The sequence below is a fragment of the Cherax quadricarinatus genome, chromosome 79 (genome assembly GCF_038502225.1).
Source record: "Cherax quadricarinatus isolate ZL_2023a chromosome 79, ASM3850222v1, whole genome shotgun sequence".
In the NCBI taxonomy this organism is placed as follows: domain Eukaryota; kingdom Metazoa; phylum Arthropoda; class Malacostraca; order Decapoda; family Parastacidae; genus Cherax; species Cherax quadricarinatus.
The window spans coordinates 4,857,168-4,882,548 of record NC_091370.1 but is presented as its reverse complement, the minus strand read 5'-3'; the positions used below and the strand labels follow the sequence as shown (position 1 = coordinate 4,882,548).

The 25,381-nt window shown below is 41.0% G+C and overlaps 1 protein-coding gene across 1 annotated transcript; it reads left to right on the top strand.

The window, feature by feature from the left end:
* The first annotated feature begins 5,668 nt into the window (after positions 1-5,668).
* LOC128702782 (cuticle protein AM1199-like) lies at positions 5,669-8,113 on the top strand. Its single transcript, XM_053797210.2, has 3 exons — positions 5,669-5,732; positions 6,980-7,224; positions 7,377-8,113. Exons 1-3 carry the CDS (start codon positions 5,673-5,675, stop codon positions 7,564-7,566), a joined length of 495 nt encoding a protein of 164 aa, XP_053653185.2. The 5' UTR covers positions 5,669-5,672; the 3' UTR covers positions 7,567-8,113.
* The last annotated feature ends 17,268 nt before the right edge of the window (positions 8,114-25,381 follow it).

The following is a 25,381-nucleotide window of genomic DNA, read 5'->3' as shown; positions in this document are numbered from 1 at the left end:
CCCCTATCCACCCTGTCATACGCCTTTTCCAAATCCATAAATGCCACAAAGACCTCTTTAGCCTTATCTAAATACTGTTCACTTATATGTTTCACTGTAAACACCTGGTCCACACACCCCTTACCTTTCCTAAAGCCTCCTTGTTCATCTGCTATCCTATTCTCCGTCTTACTCTTAATTCTTTCAATTATAACTCTACCATACACTTTACCAGGTATACTCAACAGACTTATCCCCCTATAATTTTTGCACTCTCTCTTATCCCCTTTGCCTTTATACAAAGGAACTATGCATGCTCTCTGCCAATCCCTAGGTACCTTACCCTCTTCCATACATTTATTAAATAATTGCACCAACCACTCCAAAACTATATCCCCACCTGCTTTTAACATTTCTATCTTTATCCCATCAATCCCGGCTGCCTTACCCCCTTTCATTTTACCTACTGCCTCACCTACTGCCTCGTGCTGAATAGGCAGAACTTGCGATCTTGGCTTAAATAGCAACGCTCATCTTGCCATATAGGACAGGTGAAAATTTGTATATGCAATAATTTCGCCAAAATCATTATGAACCTAACGAAAAAAAAATATATTTGATTGTGTTTGTTTAGTACTAAATTATTGTAAAGTATTTAAAATATATTTAGTTGGGTTAGGCTAAAATAAATTGCTCTTGTTATAATAAGGTTAGGTAAGTTTCCTAAGATTCTTTTGGTGCAAAATTAAAAATTTTTACATTAACATTAATGAAAAAAAATATATCTTTAAACGTATAAGAGAAAATTTCAGAAAGGACTTAATTTTAAATGAGTTCTTGCTAATTGAGCAGTTTTACATATTCGGCACGACATATATATATATATATATATATATATATATATATATATATATATATATATATATATATATATATATATATATATATATATATATAACTTTTTTGCTTACGCCCAGACTGTATTTGGTTTACAAGATTCTGTTAACAGGTTCGGTGGGAACATCACTCCATCTCGGTCATTGTAACAGAGTTATTCGTCCGTGTGATAATTTCTTGAGTGTTCTTTTTAATCCCTCTCCAATTATTATGTAGCAGTATTGCTGGGGTGTAGGTCCTAATACAGTTCTTTCGAGTATTTATGTGGCTAGTTTAGGTCATCTTGTAACTGACAATCCCAGTTAGTTTGAATTCTCCTGTTAGCCATACATCGTCTGCGAACATTAAAATACAAGTTTCTTGGTGAGATTATTTGTGCTGATGAAAAGCAATATGATTACCAGAAATGAACCTTGTTAGACACTAATAATATGTTCACCAAGTCAGCCTCTTTTATGCTTCATCTTGAGTTATTTTCTGTTTACATTTTCTCTTATTGAAGATTAAGACATGTGTAACAGTTGGTTATCTTTATCGTTGAAACGTTTCTCCTACACAGTAGGCTTCTTCAGTCAAATACAGAGGGTCAGGTGTAGTAGTGAAATAAAGATGTAATCAGTCCATCAACCTTGGAGAAAAAGTATTTGAGATGGTCAGTCCCTCAGCCTGGAGAAGAGTTCAGCTCCATGGTATGGAACGGCATGAAGCTGAAGCATGAGAATGGAGTCCACACCATGGAGCTGAACTCTTCTCCAGGCTGAGGGACTGACCATCTCAAATACTTTTTCACCAAGGTTGATGGACTGCCTACATCTTTATTTCACTACTACACGTGTTCCCTCTGTATTTGACTCAAGAAGCCTACTGTGTACAAGAAACATTTCAACAACATAGATGCCCAACTGTTGCACGTGTCTCTTAATCCTCTTCTTTATGTTAACGTTGGTGCACCTTGCACGTCAACTCTTGTACAGTTTAGACTATGCAAAACATATAGTTCAGCTTTTGTTTTCCCACAGAAACACTACTATTCAGTGTGAACAGAGGCAGCACGCCAGAGAGCCACTGTAATACAGAGGGTCCATGTACCGAGACATGTGGCTATTGCAAAAATAGGCACTATTAAGAGGAAGTCTTAAGAGTGATACATACACACACAGCCGGGAAACAAACAATCTCAATGATGGACGTGGATTTTGCATGTCCTTATAAAACTTTTCTGCAATTAGGCTGTCCAAATTGCTGAATTACTTTTAAGCCAACATTGCAGCAGGTTTTGGTGATGAAACCAGATTTCATCACCAATCACTAATGACTCTCCTGAAGCTGGAGTCGTGCACTCCTGCTAAATCACCCAGCGGCTCTAATATAATTTGCTTCACTAGATTGTACCGTATTTCATTCTTTTCCCATAAAAACCCTACCTCTGTTTTAGTGTAAAACCCTAACAGCTCTGTTCACCAGTCCAGCTCTAAATAAATGAATCCCATCCTTGACATATACGTCAATTCTGTCATCTGATAAAGTGATGGAGAAGGCTGGCAAGACAATTTGGAAGGCGGTACATGTTCTTAATTCACCTAGTTTGAGAGTAAGGCTTTCGTTCGGTGTTAGTCATTAAGGCAAACAGAATATTTTCTAACATGGATTTTAGAAGGGCGTCATATTCCATCAGTTTAGAACTGTAGACATCTGGGGAAACATCGCAAAATAGTCGCTGTTGGTATATAATAGAGTGTGAGAGATTCCCAAGTGAAAGTACATACGTTGATGGGAGCATTGAAAGTTTAGTGAATGCAATAATTAGCAAACTGTTGAGAATAAGTAGATTTAACGGTAAAATAAAATGAAAGTCAGATTGGTAGGAAGGAATCTAGAGTTAGTAAATATCAGATTATGAGGAATTACCAAGGAAACAGAGGGGTAGTAGCACTACTAATCAGAAACCAGTAGGGTTTGGAGATGAAAGGAATATAGTGAAGGCAAATGGCTAAATAGTAGGCATACTGAAGACTGGGAACCCAAGGTGATGAGAGCAGTGTTGTACAACCACCACTGAACAGACGGGGACCAAACAAAAGTACAATGACAGCAGAGCAATAATGAATGCAATAGCAGAGGTAGTCAGAATAGCCTACACGAGCCATGCAAAGCTGCTCATCATGAAAGACTTCAACAACGAGGAAACAGACTAGGAGATCCAATGATCCAGGATCGTTGTGAGCTAAGATGATGGTGATGGTGATGGAGAACTTCATGCGCTAACATGTCAAGGGACACAACAGGGGGGAGACTAATAATAATAATATATTTATTTACTACAAGTACATGGTACAAGGAATACAGGCCTAGCTGACATCAATGACATATGTACTACTGTAAAGAAAGCCCCTTGTTATGCAGAGCATTTCGGGAAAATTAGGTCAATTTTGTCCCAGGATGCAACTCACATCAGCCGACTAATACCCAGATACCCATTTTACTGATGGGTGAACATGGATAACATTGGACGTGTTGGAAAGCACGTCCAATGTTTCTTCCCATCCCGGGAATCGAACCCAAACTCTCAGCGTATGAAGCGAGAGCTTTGCCTACCAGGCTACGATCCACCTGAGAATGAACCCGTAAGGCCGAAGCTAGTATTCACCCCGAGTGATTCTGAAATAGAGGACATTGAATACGATTCTAGTGATCACCTTATCCTGACTTTCAGATACTTTGCAGTAGTAAATTTGAAGAGTGATGTTGCATTGGAAGAAGAACCTTCAGAAGAGGGAGCTACACGATCGTCATGCAATTCCTGGTGGAAGTGCAGTGGGAAAGGGAACTAGAAGGGAAGACAGCATATGAAACGGAGTAAATAGCTAGAAATTTCTGGAAGGAAGAGGAGACAATTCATATGGAGGAGCAGAGGGAATCGCAAGAATATTATAAACCCATGGTTCACCAGAGGTGCACAAAAGCAAAAGTTAAAATTGACACAGTATTGAAAAAAATACAGAAAGTAAAAAATACGGAAATCTGCAAAATATCAGAACTGAATATGCATGGGTAAGAATAAAAGTTCAAAAGACAATATAAATCTAACGTAGCATCAACAGTCAAATCTAATCCAAATCCGACAGTAAAGGATCAAGTAATATGGCTGACGAAGGAAGAAGAGCTCACATGAAATGACCTGGAAGTCTGAGTAGTCGATCTAAAATATTTTGGGAGGTATTCTCAAAAGAAACAGGGATGTTACCAGAGAACCAATAAGGAAGAATGCACCAGCGGGTGCTGGATAACATACGACAGGAGAAAAGGTTTGAAAATTAGCGTGCGAGCTAGATATCTTGATAGATCCTGAGAGAGGATGAAGAAGCAATGAATGAGCCACTAACCACAATCAAGTCAATGGACACAGAACAATTACCAGAGGCGTGGCAGACACGGGTAGTCCCAGTATTTAATAAAGTTGACAGCGAGGTAGTATTAAACTACAGACCAGTATTACTGACATGCATAATAAGGTAATGGAGATTATCAGAAGAGCGATGGAGCAGCATCTGGAAGGTGTGTGTTCATAAACCACCACTACTATTTCTTGTGATAGTAAATAACATGACTGAGAGTCAGTGGTATCTCTGTTCACAGGGGTGAAACTGGCAATGATAACAGATGAGGACGAGGACTCAAATGGACTTGTACAAGCTGCAGGTTTGACTTGAAAAGTAACCCAAGTCAATGCAGAATTAGGAAGATTAGGGTGGGGAAAGAAAACCGAAAAAGGAGTACGTATTTAGTAGGCAATGGCTAGAAACCTCAGTCAGAGAGGACCTCGGGGTGAGCACTGTACCGAGCATTTCGCCTGAGGCGTACATCAACCAAATTTCTACTGCAGCAAACGTGCGTCTGGTAAATTTAAGATCAGCTTTCAGCAAGCCCATATTTGCGTATTTATCACATTTTGCGGCTTATTAGACGCATTTTTTCCATAAAATGTCTCCAAAAACCAACCTGCGTCCTATAAACTGAAGGTCAGTGACGGGAGCTATAAGTTTGGGGTGTGGGGTGGGCTGTAGCTCTCCCAGTTACGTCCGATGCCGAGACATTGAAACTAAAACAAGTCTTATAAGTTTCGAAATACGGTAGCTCACATCTGACCCAGCATGTCGAGAAACTGAAGGAAGTGAAAAGGTTTACAAACCTAGTGTCAGAAGTGATGGGAATTATCCATGATGACAGGCTGAAGACGGAACCAAAGACGTGGAAAATTATGAAAGTCAAACGATGAATCGGGTTAGACTCTTCTAGGGAAGGGAAACAGGAACACACAGAAGTTGAAAAGAAAGATGAGGTCATACAGATGTTAGGAAGTATTTCTTCACCCTCAGAGTGCAACGATCTAGACAGCGAAGTGGTGTAGACAAAATCCATACACAACTTTAAGAAGAGATATGATAAAGTATGACAGGAGAGAGCCAAGTAGCGGCCAGCGAAGAGGCAGTGCCAGGAGCTGAAACTCACCCCCCCCTCACCACAACCAGATTTATGCGAGTAACACACACGCACAAACACTTCTCTAACCTATCTAGATAGTGGAAAATGCGAATGCAGAGGTCAGGACGATTAATCTCAGACTATCTGCTAACCTGGAGAATGTTATGAGTATTGAGCTGATGACCTTAATATACTGAGAGATGTGATCATGTTACGACACTGAGAATGCCTACCTGATAACCTCACGGTCAACGCTGAAGAGGTTAAGAACTAGATTATGAAGGGAGAGAAGGGGTGGAACCAGCGGGTATATAATGTGTGCAGCTGGAGCATCACCACAGTCCATCCCAGACATCACAAGCAACATGTTCTCGGTAAGACCTGGGCTGTACACACTGACGTGCATACAAGGGGCTTTGGCATGCTGCACTTTAAAAATTGTATTCCTTGTACTTCTCTGTATCATGTTCAAATAAATAAATAAAGATAACGTCTAGAACAAATACTATCTTGCTTTACGTACTCTAATATTTGTTTTGATTCTTTTCTTTACATATTCACTCTTTAAATAACTGTAGGTGCTTATGTAGCAGATATTATCACTAGTAGACCTTCCCTACTATTGCGAGTGATCTTGCAGCATCATTAATAGTGATTTAGGCGAAAAGTATTATACAACTTTTAACCATACCCCGGCCGGGATTGAACCCGCGGTCATAGTCTCAAAACTCCAGCCCGTCGCGTTAGCCACTAGACCAGCTAGCCACAATAAGATTCATCCAACTAGGTATATTTCTACACCATAGGAAGGTTAGCACAGGCACCTCTGTGACCACAAATGCAAGTTTTTACAGACGAATCTCCAGCTAGCGTGGCCGTGACGAACTCTAGCTCAAGTCCCTTCACTGCCGTCAACATGACTTAAGAAATCGTAATGACACGATTGCAAATAAACCATACCCCCTGCCGGGATTGAACCCGCGGTCATCGAGTCTCAAAACTCCAGCCCGTCGCGTTAGCCACTAGACCAGTCATGTTGACGGCAGTGAAGGGACTTGAGCTAGAGTTCGTCACGGCCACGCTAGCTGGAGATTCGTCTGTAAAAACTTGCATTTGTGGTCACAGAGGTGCCTGTGCTAACCTTCCTATGGTGTAGAAATATACCTAGTTGGATGAATCTTATTGTGGCTAGCTGGTCTAGTGGCTAACGCGACGGGCTGGAGTTTTGAGACTCTATGACCGCGGGTTCAATCCCGGCGCCGGGGGTATGGTTTATTTGCAATCGTGTCATTACGATTTCTTAAGTCAACTTTTAACAAATGTTTCAATATAACAAATGCTTCAGTAATAATTCAAGAATAATGCTTTGTATATAACTTTTAGATGCTATTTTTTTTATCATACTTCATTAATGTTTATAAACAGTCAGAATTTATATTTTACACAAACAATGCACTACAAGAAAAATAACACTAAAGGATAAAAGTAATGAATATCGCGCATGAGCTGAGTGGCCTTGACGAGGTCAAGTACGACAGTGTCTCGCATTATCTCAACATTCACATTCTTTCTTATTCTCGAGACCAACTGGATCAGTTATAATAATCACATACACTTTCAGAAATTCGTCCTGTGTGTCATGGTGGCAGTAGTGGCCGCGGCGCCACAGGGATACGGTCCACCTCCACGTCCCTCCTACAGCGCCCCCTCAGGTGCTGTAGTTCCCATCCTGAAGGATGATCGTCAGGGACCTGACCAGGCCGGCAACTATAACTTCAACTTCGAGACTGGTGATGGCATCAGTCGTCAGGAACAGGGCGCCCCCCAGGGCCCAGCTGGTGCCGTGGCCGCCCAGGGAGGATGGTCGTGAGTATCTGGCTAAAATTAATCGTAGATAATCTTCTGAGCCTGCGGGAAAGTTCCAGGTAGTAACCCTCTGTAAAATATAGAACACCGATATATATATAGTCCACTAATTCATCTTTTTAAAATAGACTCAAATATAATTTTTCTTGTAGGTTCACCTTCCCCGACGGCAGTCAAGGAGTCTTCAAGTTCGTGGCTGACGGTGAAGGTTACCGCGCTGAGTCTCCACTGATCCATCCTCTCCCTCCCCACGCCATTGCTCAGATTGAGAAGGCTCGTCTGGAGGACGCTGCAGGTCCCAAACCCACCTACGGCGCTCCTTCCAGACCAGGATACAACTAATCTACAACAGATATCTTCCACATTCTTCTTCCACACCCACTGACTGGTGAACACAGTGACAAGGAAAAAATATTACTGTATCTGTTGTCTAAACCTGCTGCCGATGGTTTGAGTAAAAGTCGCAACATTCGTTGGTGGTGCTTCTATGGTATTAGTCAAGAAACAATTGTTTCCTTATACGGGTCTCAGTCAAATGATGACCAACCAACTGGACATTTTGGTCAAGTGACCAAGGCCGTCTGCTAGCTTACCGGTCCATCCCATAAGAAATTAAAGATCCCATCATCTTATGTGGATGTTATCCAGTAGTAACCAACAGTTTTATGTTGGAAACAGCAACATGTATATAGCTTTATAAGCCGCCTACAATGCAGCCTAACAGTTATCAATTCTATTTTGGTTCAGTTTTAGTTGCAGCCACGCTCCTTTACAGTTCCTGCTTGCCCTTGCTACACAAGAGAGGAGTTAAGTATCAAACTACACTGTATATGCCTAATTATTGCCATCTATTAATATTATAGAATGTTCTCAATAAATAATGAACATATTTGCTGTTTATCTAGACACTGCCCTACTGGTGAAGATTTGCTCTGGCAATCATAGATACTGATTTCAGGTTCAAGTATGTCTCCTCCTGCAGTTATTTACTGTTGAGAGCCAAATTTGAATGACTATTTCAATGAAGAGAACTGTTTAGCTTTTCTGTGGAAAATGATAATGAAAAATAAACCAACCGAAAATATATAGAGAGAAAAAGGTCGAAATATTCAAGAACACGTTAGTGGAGATGTAATGGGGACACAAGTCAGTGATGTTCTGGAGACGCAAGTCAGTGATGTTCTGGAGACGCAAGTCAGTGATGTTCTGGAGACACAAGTCAGAGAATTGTTAAAGCACTCCACAAGGTGATGAAACTGTACTATAAAATTATCTCGGGAGCCAAGAGTGCCACGATGCCACAGTCATACCACTGATGAGTTAAATGAAGGTATACCAGATGAATACAAAGAACGATTGTTTAGATGTCTCTAAGATAGAGTTCAGTAGAGATATGACCGGATCACGCTCAGCTGTGAAGGCAATCTGTTCAAAAATCGTCAAAAATCAATCATGTCTCTCGTTGATCAGTGATAAAAATTTTCCCATCCATCTCTCTCTCTCTCTCTCTCTCTCTCTCTCTCTCTCCACGGGTAAATAAGTCAGAACTGCAGACTGGGAGAAAAAAAAAATGGTTAAAAATACATAAAATTAAAGGCCTAGACAAAAGACAACTAACACAGTAAACAAGACTTCCTGGAGCCTTCTAAAACATAAATTAGTATAGCCCAACATCAAAGAACACATGTTTACGTGGAGTGCAAGACGGTAGTAGATGAAGTGACTATACTTGCCTCCCCTCAGAAAGAAAAAGGAAAAGGACAGAAGAGAAACCACTAAGAATACTGAAAACGACAGAAGACGAATCATAGAAAAAATTAAGAGATTGTCCTCCCTAGATGGCGCCACATACCGACCCCCGAGAGAGAGAGAGAGAGAGAGAGAGAGAGAGAGAGAGAGAGAGAGAGAGAGAGAGAGAGAGAGAGAGAGAGAGAGAGAGAGAGAGAGAGAGGACAGCGTGAAACAAGCTTTTATGCCACAAGACGGGCAGAAAGCAGCAACTTCACTCTGGCTGTACCCTTCTCCAGAACTTCACTCCATCTGAGATCATACATACCCAGGATGACTCGAGTATGGAACACATTCGTACAGCATAATGATGTCAACGAGATAAAGTCAGTTGATCAAATGAAAATGCTGGCCCACAGATGGCTCCAACTTCATCCTGTTCCCTACTTGTATGTCTCATAACAATAAAAATGCTTTCAAATGAGCTGACGTAGGTAACAGCTCTTAGCTTGCCAATAAAGTTAGGAATCCTTAACCTGTAAATAGCTGTCAATAAAGCTAGGGATCCTTAACCTTGTCAAACCCTGTGTAAAAAAAAGAGAGAGAGAGAGAGAGAGAGAGAGAGAGAGAGAGAGAGAGAGAGAGAGAGAGAGAGAGAGAGAGAGAGAGAGAGAGAGAGAGGGGAATCCAACACTGGAACTACAGTCACATGAAGTAAACACCCTTTTTCTACCTTTTCCTTTACAGTTCAGTTACTTGCTGACGTCCGCGGATTCTGAGAGTTACTAGTTTTATTCTGTTAAAGTGACAAATCATACCATGTGGATATTCATTTCTCATCTGCCATTGTCAATCTTGACTATTTCTCATAGAATTTTGAATGCCACTATGCCCTCTCTTTCTCTATATTCTTAAAAGAACCTAATGGAAGAGCACTGCAGCAGGTCTACTGACCCATACAAGGCAGCTCCTATGGGCTTCAGTTAAAATAGTACTTATAACATTTATTTCTCATTTCCGATAGCAAATCTTGATGAGAATTGGATCTCTTTTAGTCTAATTTGCTTCCTCCTCTAATTTTCGCAGCTTCCTTGACTTGTTTTTATCTCCATCTCCATTAGTTTTTTTTTCTCCCCGTGATTGGTCCCCCAGAGTGGCTCTCAGTTTTCCCAGCTTTCAGTGGTGATTCAAGTCACCTGTGGTCAGTGGCTTTGATTTTGCTATGTAGGAGGGTGGTGGGGGGGGGGGGAAGGTGGGGATGGGTGGAGAAGGGAGTAGTTGTGGGTGAAGGTGTTTGAGTATACATTTATCTACATTCCAGTCAGACACAGCAACATCTTGGGATCTTAGTACAGGGAATTCTTCTCTTGCCTAACCTTCAGGCATCACCTACTTCCACGTTTGGATTTGTCAGACGTGATACCACCTACTATTGCTTCACCTCACCTGACTACAGTATATAAGCCACTTCTTCGCGCATATGCTGTGTTCCTTTCAAGACTGATGGACTGATTACATCGAATCAAGGCTGAGGGACTGATTACCTTAAGCTCCTGTTCTTCACTATTCTCCTTTGTATGGACTGATGAAGCCACTGTTTGGCCTAACGTTTCCTCAATAAAGATACCCAAGTGTTGCACATGAGTCTAATTTATCAACTTGTCGGTTCTCTGAACCATTTATCTGCAGTTTTGTGTGTGTATACTCGATGAAAAATAGACATGTGCAACATCTGGGTAACTTTATTGTAGACGTTTCGCCCGCCAGTGGCTTTATAAACACAAATTCAGGGACATAATGGGAAGATAGCAGAACTATATACTGTGGTTCGGACGTCAGTTTGCGTGCGACCAGCAGTAACAGCCTGGTTGATCAGACCCTGATCCACCATGAGTCCTGGTCTCAGACCGAACCGCGGGGGCGCTGACCCCCGAAAGCCTCTCCAGGTAAACTCCAGGTAAACTGTATGCTCGCCTGATTGTACCTGCCTGTTTCTGGTTGCAGTGATCGAGTCTCAGCTCCAGGCCCAGCTTAAGTGATTGCTACCAAGTTCACTCCCTCCTACACTTGTGGCTCTATCATACCCATTCTCAAAGCTATGCACTGAATTTGCTTCCAGGTCATTTCACTTCTTGAAAACCTTGAGTTTGCAGAAATATTTTCTGACAACTCTGAAGGTCACGTCTTTCCTGACAACTCCGAAGGTCACGTCTTTCCTGACAACTCCGAAGGTCACGTCTTTCCTGACAACTCCGAAGGTCACGTCTTTCCTGACAACTCTGAAGGTCACGTCTTTCCTGACAACTCCGAAGGTCACGTCTTTCCTGACAACTCCGAAGGTCACGTCTTTCTTTGGCTTCCAGTTGTGCCCTCGAGTACCAGTTTCTTGCCTATTAAACAAAGTCAATTTAGTATTTTGTACATCGTTATAGCGTTCCAAGATTGGCCTGACAAATAACGCACATAAAATAATGAATGATACTGTTGAGACTCTTGAAAGCTAATCTTAAGCTTTGGAAAACACATTTGCTACAAAGGTAACTATGTTGCTGTGTTCCTCAGGTAATGGTTATGGTTATCCTAGACCTAAAATAGGGATTAAAGTCAACTCTTAGTGTATATACACATTGACATTTACCTCTTGGTGTTCATATCCAGGTGCTGGATTATGGACACCGAGAATAAACAATTACTTTCTGACATCCTGCGACTCATTTCAGTCTTTAATTTATATTTATGCCAATTTTCTCGCATTTCCGTCTTTTCTAACATCCTTCCTCTTTGCCCTCACGTAATGTGTCCCATGATTCTTTATTTTTCCAGTGTTAGAGCCTCTCGCATTTTGAATGAATTCTCTGGACTTCCATATTATAATAAAAAAGCGTTAAACTTACAAGGGTAGGTTGTTTTTCATATTGAGGCCAATGCTGGGGTTGCACACTGATGGGTGTGACCTATATCAAATATAGTGCCATAAAGGACCATTGTGGTACCTTAATGACATTAAATATGCCAAACTTATGAACGTTGCTGAGGTTCTGATGCAATGCTTGTGTTTAATGGGGAGTTTTACACTCAGAAGTTTGGTATGACAATGGGAAATCCTCTCTCGACTGTCCTGAGCAATTTATACATCGAATATTTTGAAACAAGACTACTTAATAAAATCCTTCCCAGTAGAGATGAGTGGTACAAATATGTTGATGCACATTTAGTGAGATGTTCGGTGTTTTATTAATCTATTGGTGTATTTTATTCAGTGGGGTCTCCTGTCTCAGCATCCCCCTCCCCCCACAATTTGAATTCCGTATCAGGTCTTCTCTTTCTTTACCTATCTTTTCAATCTTGCATTTGCTGGAGGGTGAACACTAAAAATTACCTATTTTCAGTTTGTCCAGGTTCTCTTGTTGCTTTTAAAATTCTTCTCTATTCTCCACATTAAAGTCATCAGCATATAAAGATAAGAATATCTGGTGAGGCGTTGCCTTTACATATCAGGAACAGTGCCAGTCATGTAGGTCACTGTTCATCACGTTTATTCATCCTGACATTTATCAGTTCGTTTCACTGTCTCCTTCCCGTCAGGTATTTCTTGATAAACTAAATTACATTTTTCTTTTTCCTTGCTTACTCTTTTAAATCTTACCTTATCTAAATCAATGTGTGTGCGGGTACGTGTGCATACTCGCCTATTTGTAATTGTAAAAGTTGAATCATAGCACCTGGCCATGCCTCTTACCATGTTGCTTGCCGGGTTGACACTCGCCTTGTGGGTCCTGTTGTACCTATTTCTAATGTATGGAATCTGCCTCCATTACTACTACATTCAAGGTCATTCCACTTTCTGACTATCCTGAGGCTGAAGAAATACTTCCTGACATTTCTTTACCTCATGCGTGTCTGACTTCCAACTGTGATCACGGGTGTCAGTTCACCTTCCTAACAGTATATTCCTGCCTACACCAAGTCCTCTATTTTGTATGCAATTAAAAATATTTCCCTTGACTCTTCTAACTCCTGGCCCCGCCTCTTGCCAGAGTCATTCCTAGCCTTATGGGCCGTCGTGCCTACTCTTAAAGCTACGTATAAAGTCTTCCATAATCACTTCTTTGTCTACCTAAAGTCAGTGTCCGATCAGCCGAGCAGTGGTTCGTACGTTGGACTGCGTGCGACCAGCAGTAACAGCCTGGTTGATCAGGTCCTGATCCACCGGGAGGTCCGGTCGAGGACCGGGCCGCGGGGGCGTTGACCCCCAAAGGACTTCCAGGCAGACTCCTCCAGGTAAATCAGTCCACGTTCTGATCGCCCGAAGGCTGAAGAAATACGTCCTAACATCCCAATGGTACATCTGCTTCTTAAGTTTCGAGCTGTACCCTCAGTACTTGTTTCCCACTGCTGCTATGAATCAAAAACGGCTGCGGTTGGTACTCCATAAGAGATGGACGACAGATGAATGTAGGAACGTTATGTTTTCAGATGTAGCTCATTATGAAGTATATGGTTACAGATCAGTGGTAGTGAGACAGGCACACATCTTCGGAATAAACATATTCTACAAGCGCCAAAAAACCCACCAAAAATGATGTTTTGGGTTAGTTTTACTGCTAAATGCCCTGGACGGCTTGTTATTGTTGAGGGAACGATGAACAGTGACAAATACAAGGCAATCCAGCCACTCATTAGCTTTCCATTGTAGATACTTTCCTAATGGAGAAGGAATATTTCCAGCAGGATCTTGCTCCATATCACACTTCCAGAAAAATGCTGACATTATTCGAAGAGAGTGAGCTAAGCGTTCTAAACTGGTTTGGAAACTCTCTTGACCCCAACCCAATTAAGAAACTATGAGAAATAGCCAAACGCAGGATAGCGAAACAGGACTATTCAACTGTGGAGAAGCTAATTGCTGTTATTATTATGACCTGGTACCAAGACGAACTTGCCAAAATGTGTTCAACGCTGGTTAATTTGATGCCGAAGCGTAGAGCAAGGCTTAGAAAAGGAAATAGTAGTCATATCTCTTATTAAACCCGTTACCTGAAAAAAATATTGTCGTGTATATATCGAACATTAATTTTCCAAATGTCTTTTTTCATCACTGTCCCAATTAATATGCACACTATTACTACTACTGTGTGTGTGTGTGCTCACCTAATTGTGGTTGCAGGGGTCGAGACTCAGGTCCTGGCCCCGCCTCTTCACTGATCACTACTAGGTCTTCTCTCTCTGCTCCCTGAGCTTTGTCATACCTTGTCTTAAAGCTATGTAGGGCTCCTGCCTCCACTACATCACTTGCTAGACTATTCCACTTCCTGACGACTAACTGAAGAAATATTTCCTAACATCCCTGTTACTCGTCTAAGTCTTCAGCTTCCAATTGTCACCCCTTGTTTCTGTGTCCCATCTGTGTGTGTACTCACCTAGTTGTACTCGCCTAGTTGTACTCACCTAGTTGTACTCGCCTAGCTGAGGTTGCAGGGGTCGAGTCCTAGCTCCTGGCCCAGCCTCTTCACTGGTCGCTACTAGGTCACTCTCCCTGAACCGTGAGCTTTATCATACCTCTGCTTAAAGCTATGTATGGATCCTGCCTCCACTACATCGCTTCCCAAACTATTCCACTTACTGATTACTCTGTGACTGAAGAAATACTTCCTAACATCCCTGTGATTCATCTGTGTCTTCAACTTCCAACTGTGTCCCCTTGTTGCTGTGTCCCATCTCTGGAACATTCTTTGTCCACCTTGTCAATTCCTCTCAGTATTTTGTATGTCGTTATCATGTCCCCCCTCTCTCTCCTGTCCTCCAGTGTCGTTAGGTCGATTTCCCTTAACCTCTCCTCGTAGGACATACCTCTTAGCTCTGGGAGTAGTCTTGTTGCAAACCTTTGCACTTTCTCTAGTTTCTTGACGTGCTTGGCTAGGTGTGGGTTCCAAACTGGTGCCGCATACTCCAATATGGGCCTGACGTACTGTGGAGAAATTTTCTCCAGGAGGGGGGTATCAGCCCCCTTCAGCCCTTTCAGCCCTGAGGGGCCAAGCCCTCTCAGCCCTGAGGGGCCACTCAGAAGGGGCGAGCGTCTTGTTTACTGCTAGAGTGAGTAATTGATCACAGATGCTATGCCACGTAGTCAAGTGACCTCTGCTCCTTGCAGCGGTGTTGCAAAGTGTATTTTTATAAGAGACAATACATTCTTACTTTAGCAGGACAATTAAGGAAAATCCTGCTCCCACTTTATTACCATAGTAAAGATAGTGTACATTGTTGTCTATGATTAAGACAGCAAGAAACAAACATTCTGCTTTGCTTCATCGAGGAGGTGACAAGGATGCAAGGTACTAGGTCAGCGTTTTTTTTTTTTGTGCTGGGGGCAGTGACGGCATGGAGCGCTGTGGCGTCTGGCAGACTATCTTTGAGTCTATGGAGAGTGACACTGACGCCAGGATACTGATCTGTGCGTTAGTGTGAACAAAGTGTCTCTAACACAAACACTTAAGAGAAGTGTGATCAGCTTCTCTTGTGATACATTGTGAACAATAAAGACAAATCTTGTGGAACATAGTGTACCAGTGTGCGTTTCCTAGACAATGGAAGACGTGGACATCCAAGGACACTTCAGCTTCTATCAAGTCACCGATACCTGTCGAAGGTGTTGAGAACACCATAGCTCACGTTACAAAGAGCAAGGTATGTTACGAATTTCTTGTAGATCGGGGGATTGCGCAATTCTTGAGTCACAAGGAGTTTGTAATCAACCTATAATCGGCAGTAAGGTGTGGACTTTTGAGTCCAAACAAGTAGGTATTTCGTCAGCCATCATCGAATGAAATATGCTGACATAACACCCCCTAGGGGTAATTTATACTTACAAATTGTATCTCTTGACAGCCCACTGTTGTGATGGTTTCGACAGCTTCTAGACCTCGTCTGCAGGGGCGGCTGTGTAGACGATTTGCTGTCATTTATCAGCTAAGTGTTCATTATATATAGTTATAATAAACACAGCAGGTAAGGCCAAAATCTCAACAGAGTTTTGGTCGTGCTCGAACCGGATAAAGACCACACTGTGGTCCAAATATGTTGTACTACAGTGTACAAATAACCTATGAGCCAAGGTCCTTCGAAAAAAGCTGTAAAACTAGTGTTTTACAATATAAATCAGTATAAATGAGTCCCTCCAGACTCAATCACAGAGAATGGGCAGCCAAAAGAAAACGGGCGCTCACCCAGCGTTCACCCAAAAGAAAACGGGCGCTCACCCAGCGGACACCCAAAGAAAACGGGAGCTGGGTGACTCACCCACATCCTGCACCCACTGCTCCAATCTCGAGAAAATGCTGATTAAGACAACACCACCAAGTGATGTTGTTTGTCTGAGTGTATATATATACACAGTGTTTATAATGTTTATAGACAGAAATTAAGAGACAAGATTGTGTTAAAGTTTGTTTCTTATAGATCTACCTGTTATATTAAAGGAACTTATATATAAAGTGTAAGCTTTCAAATATATATTAACAGTGAAATTTATATATGTGTAAGTAATATTCACGTGTGATTTACAGTTATACAGTGACATTTATAGTGTATAGTGAATGAAGTGTATAACATCGTTATTTACGATTAATCATCATGGGCAGGCTGACACAGCAAAACTCTAAGCCATAAACACCAGACACATGTACGGTGTACCCTTCATGGTCATTGACCCTGAGGTTAAGCTTAGTGGGTCAGTAGTGTCTGACTCGATTATTGCTGACTTAAGCATAACAAAAACTCAGCTGTTTATAGCAGTACAGTGTTTTTTAAACACTCTAAGTGTGGTGCTAGAATTTTCAGTATACCATTAAAATGGCTTGTTTGAAAACTCAGTTTCAGTCTTTACAGACTAAGATTACACAATTAGAAAATCTAATTTCAGTCTGTATAGGATTAACTCAAGATACAAACATAGATTTTGATGATCTTGAGGTCAAGTTTGAATTATTTACACAACGTCTGGAAATAATTAATTCAGACTATACACATTATGAAAATAAATTTCTTGAATCAGATCCATCTGAGGATGAAATTAAAAATGTTTTGGATACTTTTAGTGATCAACAATTAAGGTGGACAGGAGTACAGGCTATCTGCCGTAAAACTCTGTCACAGAGACCTACTATAACTAGTGGGCAACCACCTGTTACACCTGTAACAACAACAAGTGTCCCATTACCAAGCTTACCTACATTGTCATTACCTATTTTCCAAGGTCATAATTATGAAGAATTCATTAGTGGTTTTCAATCCATAGTAAATTCACGAACTGACATAGATGAGATTGCTAAGTTCAATTACCTTAAATGTCTTGTGAAGGGAGAACCCTATGAACTGATTAAGTCATTTCCGGTGGTCAAAGGCAATTATCAAATAGCCTTACGTGTCTTAGCAGACAATTACTTCGATGCTGACAAGGCTAGAGTTAGACATGCAGTCTTAATATCAAGCTTGAAGCCACCCAAACATTGTTTTTCAGACTTACAGGCATTTAGAATTACATTAGACAATAGTCTCAGATCTCTAGGTGCTAAATATGACCTAAGACAATGTGATTGGTTTATCAGTGGTATTGTACAGGATAAGCTGTCACCACAAACTATTGAACGATTAAATATTATGTTCAATAAACGCTATTTCACTTGTGAGGAAATTAGCAATGGTTTACAAACAATAGTTTCATGCATGCAAGCAACGAGACAAGATGAAAAATCCACAAATCCCGTGGATAATAAACCTTCAACTCAGTATAAAAAGAGTATACCTACTCCCACTAAACCACATAATGGGAAATCCCATATAGGCATTTATCAAGCTGTGAATACAACAGACAGTAAACAAACTGTCACACATAAACGTACTCCAAAATGTGTACTTTGTGATGGAACACATTGGGCACAGTATTGTATTCAATACACATCAATGGAGGCACGTAAACAACGTGTTCATCAGCTGAAAAGATGCATCAAGTGTTTAGGTGAACACAAGGGAGGAAAATGCTCACTGAAGAAGTGTTTTAAATGCAAGGGTATGCATCATACAGCATTATGCCCAAATACTTTTGCTGAACAGCAGCAGACTTCCACAGAATCAGGAAGTCAACAAGCAACAGCATTAAATGTGAGAGATAAGTTTAAAGCAACTGCTCTCCCGATAGCTCGAGTTGAGTTATCTAATAAATTACACAAAACCAATGTGCTAACACTATTTGATCAAGGCTCACAAAGGTCCTTCATAAGAAGAACAGTGTTGCAGAAACTGAATAAACAACCCTATGCCAAAATACAGTTAGATATAGCTGGTTTTTTCCATAATTCTGGTAAACAGACATATGACCTAGCCAAAATCACTGTTGGTCTAGGAAACAGGAAAAAGACAGTAGAAGCTGTGGTAGTAGATGATTTGCCTAAGTCTGTGCAGATCCAGGGATTAAAAGAAACAGTTGCAGCACTGAAAGCAGCTAAGGTCAAGTTAGCCTGTCCTGACATACAGACGGACACAATTAGTCCAATTGATTTAATCATTGGAAGTGATTATTATCACTGTTTTGTGCAAAATATAGTAAGTAAACATGATGTTCACTTGCTGAAAACAGCAGGAGGCCACATGATATGTGGTCCCATTCCCTCTCAAAGTGGGAAAGAAGCTGATATTGATTCAGTGGAAAATGTACTAGTTACGAGAATAACCGCTGATCATGTACCACAGCAAAAATTATCATTACTGGAAGAAATGAATGAACCAGTTGATAAGTTGTGGGATTTAGATGCGATAGGTATTGATGTAAATAAACCAAGCCCACAAGAGTCTCAGACTTATAACCAATATTTGGACACTGTCAAATATAAAGATGGACAGTATTGGGTTAGGTTACCATGGAAATTAAATCCACCACATCTGCCTAGCAATTATCGCATGGCTTTCGGACAGATGAAAGCACAAATACATGAGCTCAGGAAGAATCCAGAGCTACTGACTGTCTATGATAATATCATACAAGAACAGTTGGACAATAAATTCATTGAGGAAATAGTCGAAGATAAGTTGAAGACAAACGCTCATTATCTCCCGCACCATGGAGTCAGAAAAGATTCTGAAACCACTCCACTACGTGTTGTATATAATTGCAGCGCACGTGCAAATAAAGATGTAGCAAGTCTTAATGACTGTCTGATGACCGGACCCTCACTAACTGAGAAGCTTGGAGACGTGCTTATGAAATTTCGCACAAACCCATATGCCTACACGGCTGATATTTCCAAGGCTTTCTTAAGAGTAGGACTACAAGAAATAGATAGAGATTATACTCGATTCTTGTGGCCTGAAAATCCACATGATCCTCAAAGTCCTGTGAAAACTTATCGTTTCAAATCAGTATTATTTGGTGCAACATCCTCTCCATTCTTACTAGAAGCTACTCTAAATACACATTTGAAGAAATCTGAAAGTCCCTTCAAAGAAGTCTTAAAGAAAAGTTTCTATGTGGACAATCTTCAAGGTACTGTGAATAAAGAGGAGGATTTGAAATCCTTATACAGAGAAGCTAACAAGGAGATGAAAGAAGCAAATATGCCTCTAAGGATGTGGAATACAAATTCAAAGCAATTAAGGGAACTTATCAAAGAAGATTTCCCTGAAACTGAAATTCCTGATTGCAACAATATGCTGGGACTTAATTGGAACACACAGGAAGATACTTTGAGTCTCAAAAGGATAAACAATAAATCATGCAGTACACTCACTAAACGTAGTTTACTGTCAGAGGTATCACAATGTTTTGATCCTCTAGGACTCGTCTCACCAATTACCATAAAAGGTAAAATGCTTATGCAAGATGCATGGAAACTCAAAATTGGATGGGATGAGAACTTGCCTCTAGAAATGAGTCAAGCATGGGATGAAATATCCAGGGAGTTTAAACAACTTCATCAAATTAAATTTCCCAGACAAATAGGTCAAGAGGGAAACAAGTACACATTACATGTGTTCTGTGATGCGTCAACCAGAGGTTATGGCGCTGTAGCTTACATGAGTAATGCTGAAGGAAGTACACTAATTACTTCAAAGGCCAGGGTAGCACCCTTGAAGGTCAGAACAGTACCACAATTGGAACTGACAGCACTCTATGTAGGTACAAAATTAGCTGTCTATCTCAACAAAGTACTTGATCATCTCACTATTGAGAAAACCGTGATCTGGAGTGATAATGAGGCAGTTCTCCAGTGGTTAAGAAATAATAAGAGTAAGTTGGTCTATGTACAGAACAGAGTAGCAGAAATAAAAGAGATGCAGAGAGATTATCTCTTTCTCCACGTCTCTACCCAAGAGAATCCAGCTGACATGTTGTCACGTGGTGTCCCACTCAAGAAATTTGTGAATAATAAATTATGGCTCCACGGACCGAACTGGCTCTCTGATGAAAATAACTGGCCTCAGCAAAAAGCTCACATTATGCCAGAAGAAACAGTCTGCTTGAACACAGCAGAAATAAGTTGTGTAAATACTGCAGCAGACACAACAGAAATAGTCATTGATGGATCTAAATACTCATCTTTGGGTAAACTCTTAAGAGTTACAGCTCTTGTCTTTAAATTCATTAAAAGAATAAAACCTGATTATGAATGTCTTGAACCCATTAAATACTGGGTGAAACTAATACAGAAAGACGTTTTCTCTACAGAATATAAATTTCTAGAAACACAAGATAAATCCCCAAAGAAACCTGTTATGATTAATTCTTTAGGACTTTATCTCGACTCAGAAAAGATTATAAGATGTCGAGGAAGAATTCATAATTCTTCACTACCTAAAGAAGCCATACATCCAATATTGATCCCCAAGAATCATTGGCTAACAAAACTGATTGTGCAAAACGCCCACAGTAACGTGTTACATGGTGGGGTAGCTGACACACTTTGTCATATACGACAATCCTACTGGATACCTCAAGGTCGACAAAGTGTGAAAAAACAAATAAAGGACTGTATTACTTGTCGTCACTACGATATGCGAGTATGTCAGTATCCAGGTCCACCTCCATATCCCTCTGAAAGAGTTTGTCATATCACTCCATTTGAGGTGACAGGTGTAGATTACACTGGACCAATAATTTTAACCAAAACAGTTGACAAAGTTCCCATCAAGGTGTACATCTGTTTGTTCACTTGTGCTACAACTAGAGCAGTACATCAAGAAGTAGCCACTGACATGTCTGCTGAAACTTTTATCAAATTATTCAGAAGGTTTGCAGCCAGAAGGGCATGTCCCAGACTGATGATTTCAGATAATGCAACGAACTTTGTTGCTGGTGCTGCTTATATAAGCAAGATCTTTGATCAACCAGAAGTACAACAGATGCTGAATCAACGCAGTTGTCGTTGGAGATACATTCCTCCTAAATCTCCATGGCACGGCGGATTTTATGAAAGAATGATCGGCATTGTAAAGCGTTGTTTAAGGAAGACTCTTCATCGTCAGAGAATAGACTTAGAAGAATTCCGTACAGTTGTGACTGAAATAGAAAATAGAGTCAACAACAGACCTCTAACTTATGTTACCGATGATCTGGACAATTTAGAAGTGTTAAGTCCATCTCATTTACTCCATGGCAGAAGGCTCGAACCTGTTCCTCCCATGAATGATAAAGAAATCATAGAGGATCCTACTTATTTCGAACCTGAGCAACTCAGACGTAAATTCAAACACCTTAATAAAGTGATTGAACGTTGGGAGAAAATTTGGCGAGAAGACTATCTCACCTCATTGAGAGAACACTTCTATGGAGCTGGTATTCCTGAAAATCATAAGTCCTTAAGACCTGGTGACATAGTGATTATCGACAATGATGGTCCGAGGTCCCAATGGCCACTTGGAAAAATTGTGACCATATATCCTGATGCAAATGGAATCATCAAGACAGTTGATGTTTTGAGCAAAGGTGTAGTGAATAAGCGGACAATAAACTAGTGCCGTTAGAATTACACAGTGTTGAAAACAAAATTAGTGATTCTCCAGAAACCACACAGACTAAAGCTGTTCAGAAAAGACAAGCAGCAGTGGTGGCGAGTGAGAAAATCAAATTAATGTTAAGTGATGAATAGTTCACCTGCAGCGAACCTCCGCCGCCCCCCAGTGTGGAGAAATTTTCTCCAGGAGGGGGGTATCAGCCCCCTTCAGCCCTTTCAGCCCTGAGGGGCCAAGCCCTCTCAGCCCTGAGGGGCCACTCAGAAGGGGCGAGCGTCCTGTTTACTGCTAGAGTGAGTAATTGATCACAGATGCTATGCCACGTAGTCAAGTGACCTCTGCTCCTTGCAGCGGTGTTGCAAAGTGTATTTTTATAAGAGACAATACATTCTTACTTTAGCAGGACAATTAAGGAAAATCCTGCTCCCACTTTATTACCATAGTAAAGATAGTGTACATTGTTGTCTATGATTAAGACAGCAAGAAACAAACATTCTGCTTTGCTTCATCGAGGAGGTGACAAGGATGCAAGGTACTAGGTTAGCGTTTTTTTTTTTTGTGCTGGGGCAGTGACGGCATGGAGCGCTGTGGCGTCTGGGAGACTATCTTTAACTCTAGGGAGAGTGACACTGACGCCAGGATACTGATCTGTGCGTTAGTGTGAAGAAAGTGTCTCTAACACAAACACTGAAGAGAAGTGTGATCAGCTTCTCTTGTGATACATTGTGAACAATAAAGACAAATCTTGTGGAACATAGTGTACCAGTGTGCGTTTCCTAGACAATGGAAGACGTGGACATCCAAGGACACTTCAGCTTCTATCAAGTCACCGATACCTGTCGAAGGTGTTGAGAACACCATAGCTCACGTTACAAAGAGCAAGGTATGTTACGAATTTCTTGTAGATCGGGGGATTGCGCAATTCTTGAGTCACAAGGAGTGTAATCAACCTATAATCGGCAGTAAGGTGTGGACTTTTGAGTCCAAACAAGTAGGTATTTCGTCAGCCATCATCGAACGAAATATGCTGGCATAACACCCCCTAGGGGTAATTTATACTTACAAATTGTATCTCTTGACAGCCCACTGTTGTGATGGTTTCGACAGCTTCTAGACCTCGTCTGCAGGGGCGGCTGTGTAGACGATTTGCTGTCATTTATCAGCTAAGTGTTCATTATATATAGTTATAATAAACACAGCAGGTAAGGCCAAAAATCTCAACAGAGTTTTGTGGAACGACTTCAAGGGTGATGGACTGATTACATCGTCTTCACATCTCTACTGTTCCTGCTTGCTTTCTGTATTCGACTGAAGAAGCCTACTGTGTAGGCGAAACGTTTCGGAATAAAGTTGCCTAACTGTTGCCTGTGTGTCTTACCTACCAGATGTGCCTGGTGTTATACTCACCCCAAGATGTGTGTGTGTGTGTGTGTGTGTGTGTGTGTGTGTGTGTGTGTGTGTGTGTGTGTGTGTGTGTGTGTGTGTGTGTGTGTGTGAGAGAGAGAGAGAGAGAGAGAGAGAGAGAGAGAGAGAGAGAGAGAGAGAGAGAGAGAGAGAGAGAGAGAGAGAGATATCCATTTTCCATGCTCACTTATTCCTCATTCAACTGGCTTTTCCAACAGTGGTAATAGAATCCGAATAGCGTACTGCCGAGAGAACAAAAAAATCCACACGTTTCACAGCAATTACAGCACTCGCACTGTGTACTTCAATGGCCCATCAATAATTTGTTCAGCAAAGTATCTTTTATTCAACATAGTGTCAACTGTCGGATGTCAGAGTGCAAAGTCATGGAGACGCCGCTCACCCAGATGGCCACTCGGAACGTCCTCCCGGCAGCCAGTGACCATGAAACGCGCGTCATCCGCCCAGCTGTTGTGCGGAGACAACCATGTGTTAGAATTTTTTTTATCATCTTTAAAGCGATTATTCTCTTTTCCAGCTCACTTTCACTTGACAGTTATCTTATTTTTTTTTGTTCAGGTTATTCTAACACATTATCTCACCCATGTAATGCTTGTATAATTATCTTATTCACTTCTCCAATACAGAACTCAGTTTCTCGTCATTATCACACGATATTCAAATTTATTTCGGTTCTTTCTTGTTTCATTTTCACTATTTGTCCTCTCCTGGCCACTTATCTAGTTTCCTCCTATACATTTGATGACAATATCTCAGCTTGGCCTGAGTGATCGATGGGAAAGAAAAGAGAGAGAGAGAGAGAGAGAGAGAGAGAGAGAGAGAGAGAAACACATACTTACCTATTTGGAGATGAGTTTTACTTGGTGTAAGAGTAGCGAAGAGTTTAAAAAAATAGTAAAAATAACAATATATAAAAAAACGAGTATAGTGACGAGACTGTTGTTTAGATAAACAACGAATAAAAGTATGGAGGTGCGTCTGGAAGACACGACAGTTGACAAAGTAATGACATTAAGTTAATTTTGGGTGAACGTATGAGCAGGAAAATTGAGAAATCTATTGAAAAAAATCGGCAATAGATGTACAAAGATTTTAATGTATAAGTGTGGTACAGTACAGCAGTGCCAGCACTATAGTACAACAGTGTGTCAACGCTTCTGTACTGCATGGGTGCAGACCCTGGTCTCTCTTACAGCTAGGAGACTAGAGCAGTGTGTGTGTGTGTGTGTGTGTGTGTGTGTGTGTGTGTGTGTGAATATTAAGGAGATAATGAGTAATTTAGAAATCAGAAGAGTGGATGTTATGATGAACTGGATAAATAATTTATGGGTCACTGGATAAAGAGTGGTTTAATAAATAAGCTAGCTAATCGAGGTATACAGAATTACAGTTACATAGATTATCATACATAGCAGCATATGTGTAGAGAACCCAGGATAACCCAAAAAAGTCAGTGACTTACTTCCATTGGGGTAGAAAAAATCCGAGGTTGTATAGAATTTAAGGCGCTTTTTGGAGAGTGGGTATAATAATATCCATAAATGGCCTGAGGGAATCTATTAACCAAACATGAAATTTAGAAGTGAGAAGAACAATGCATATTCTTTAGCAGGTCAGGACGGGAAGATACACAACAACTAGGAGACCAAGTGATGCTCAAGTGTCTTCTCGATATTCAGCTTAGGTGAGACACAGCACAAGTTTAAAAGTAATATAGGAGAAGATACACTTATGAACAGTCTTGGAAACTTAAAAATTCTCCAGCCAACGAAAAAATAAGAATGGAGATGTTAGGACGATTTACCCCCAAACTTGCTGCTGATCCGGAGTATGTAGACAATGTGTGGCTGGCTGGTGACCTTAACTAATACACTGAGGGACCGTGTTGCAACAAAGTTGGGTCGACTGCTCGGCAGCCTCACGGTCAACTAGGAGCAAGGTGAAGACACCGAGAACTAGACGATGCTGGGGAGGGAAAGGGTGGAGCCAGCAGGTATATAACGGG

Coding starts and splice junctions, on each gene's coding strand:
- LOC128702782 (XM_053797210.2), top strand. CDS start 5,673: ATGTGTGCAGCTGGAGCATCACCACAGTCCATCCCAGACATCACAAGC. Junction 5,733..6,979: donor TCACAAGCAACATGTTCTCG/GTAAGACCTGGG, acceptor ATACACTTTCAG/AAATTCGTCCTGTGTGTCAT. Junction 7,225..7,376: donor GCCGCCCAGGGAGGATGGTC/GTGAGTATCTGG, acceptor TTTTTCTTGTAG/GTTCACCTTCCCCGACGGCA.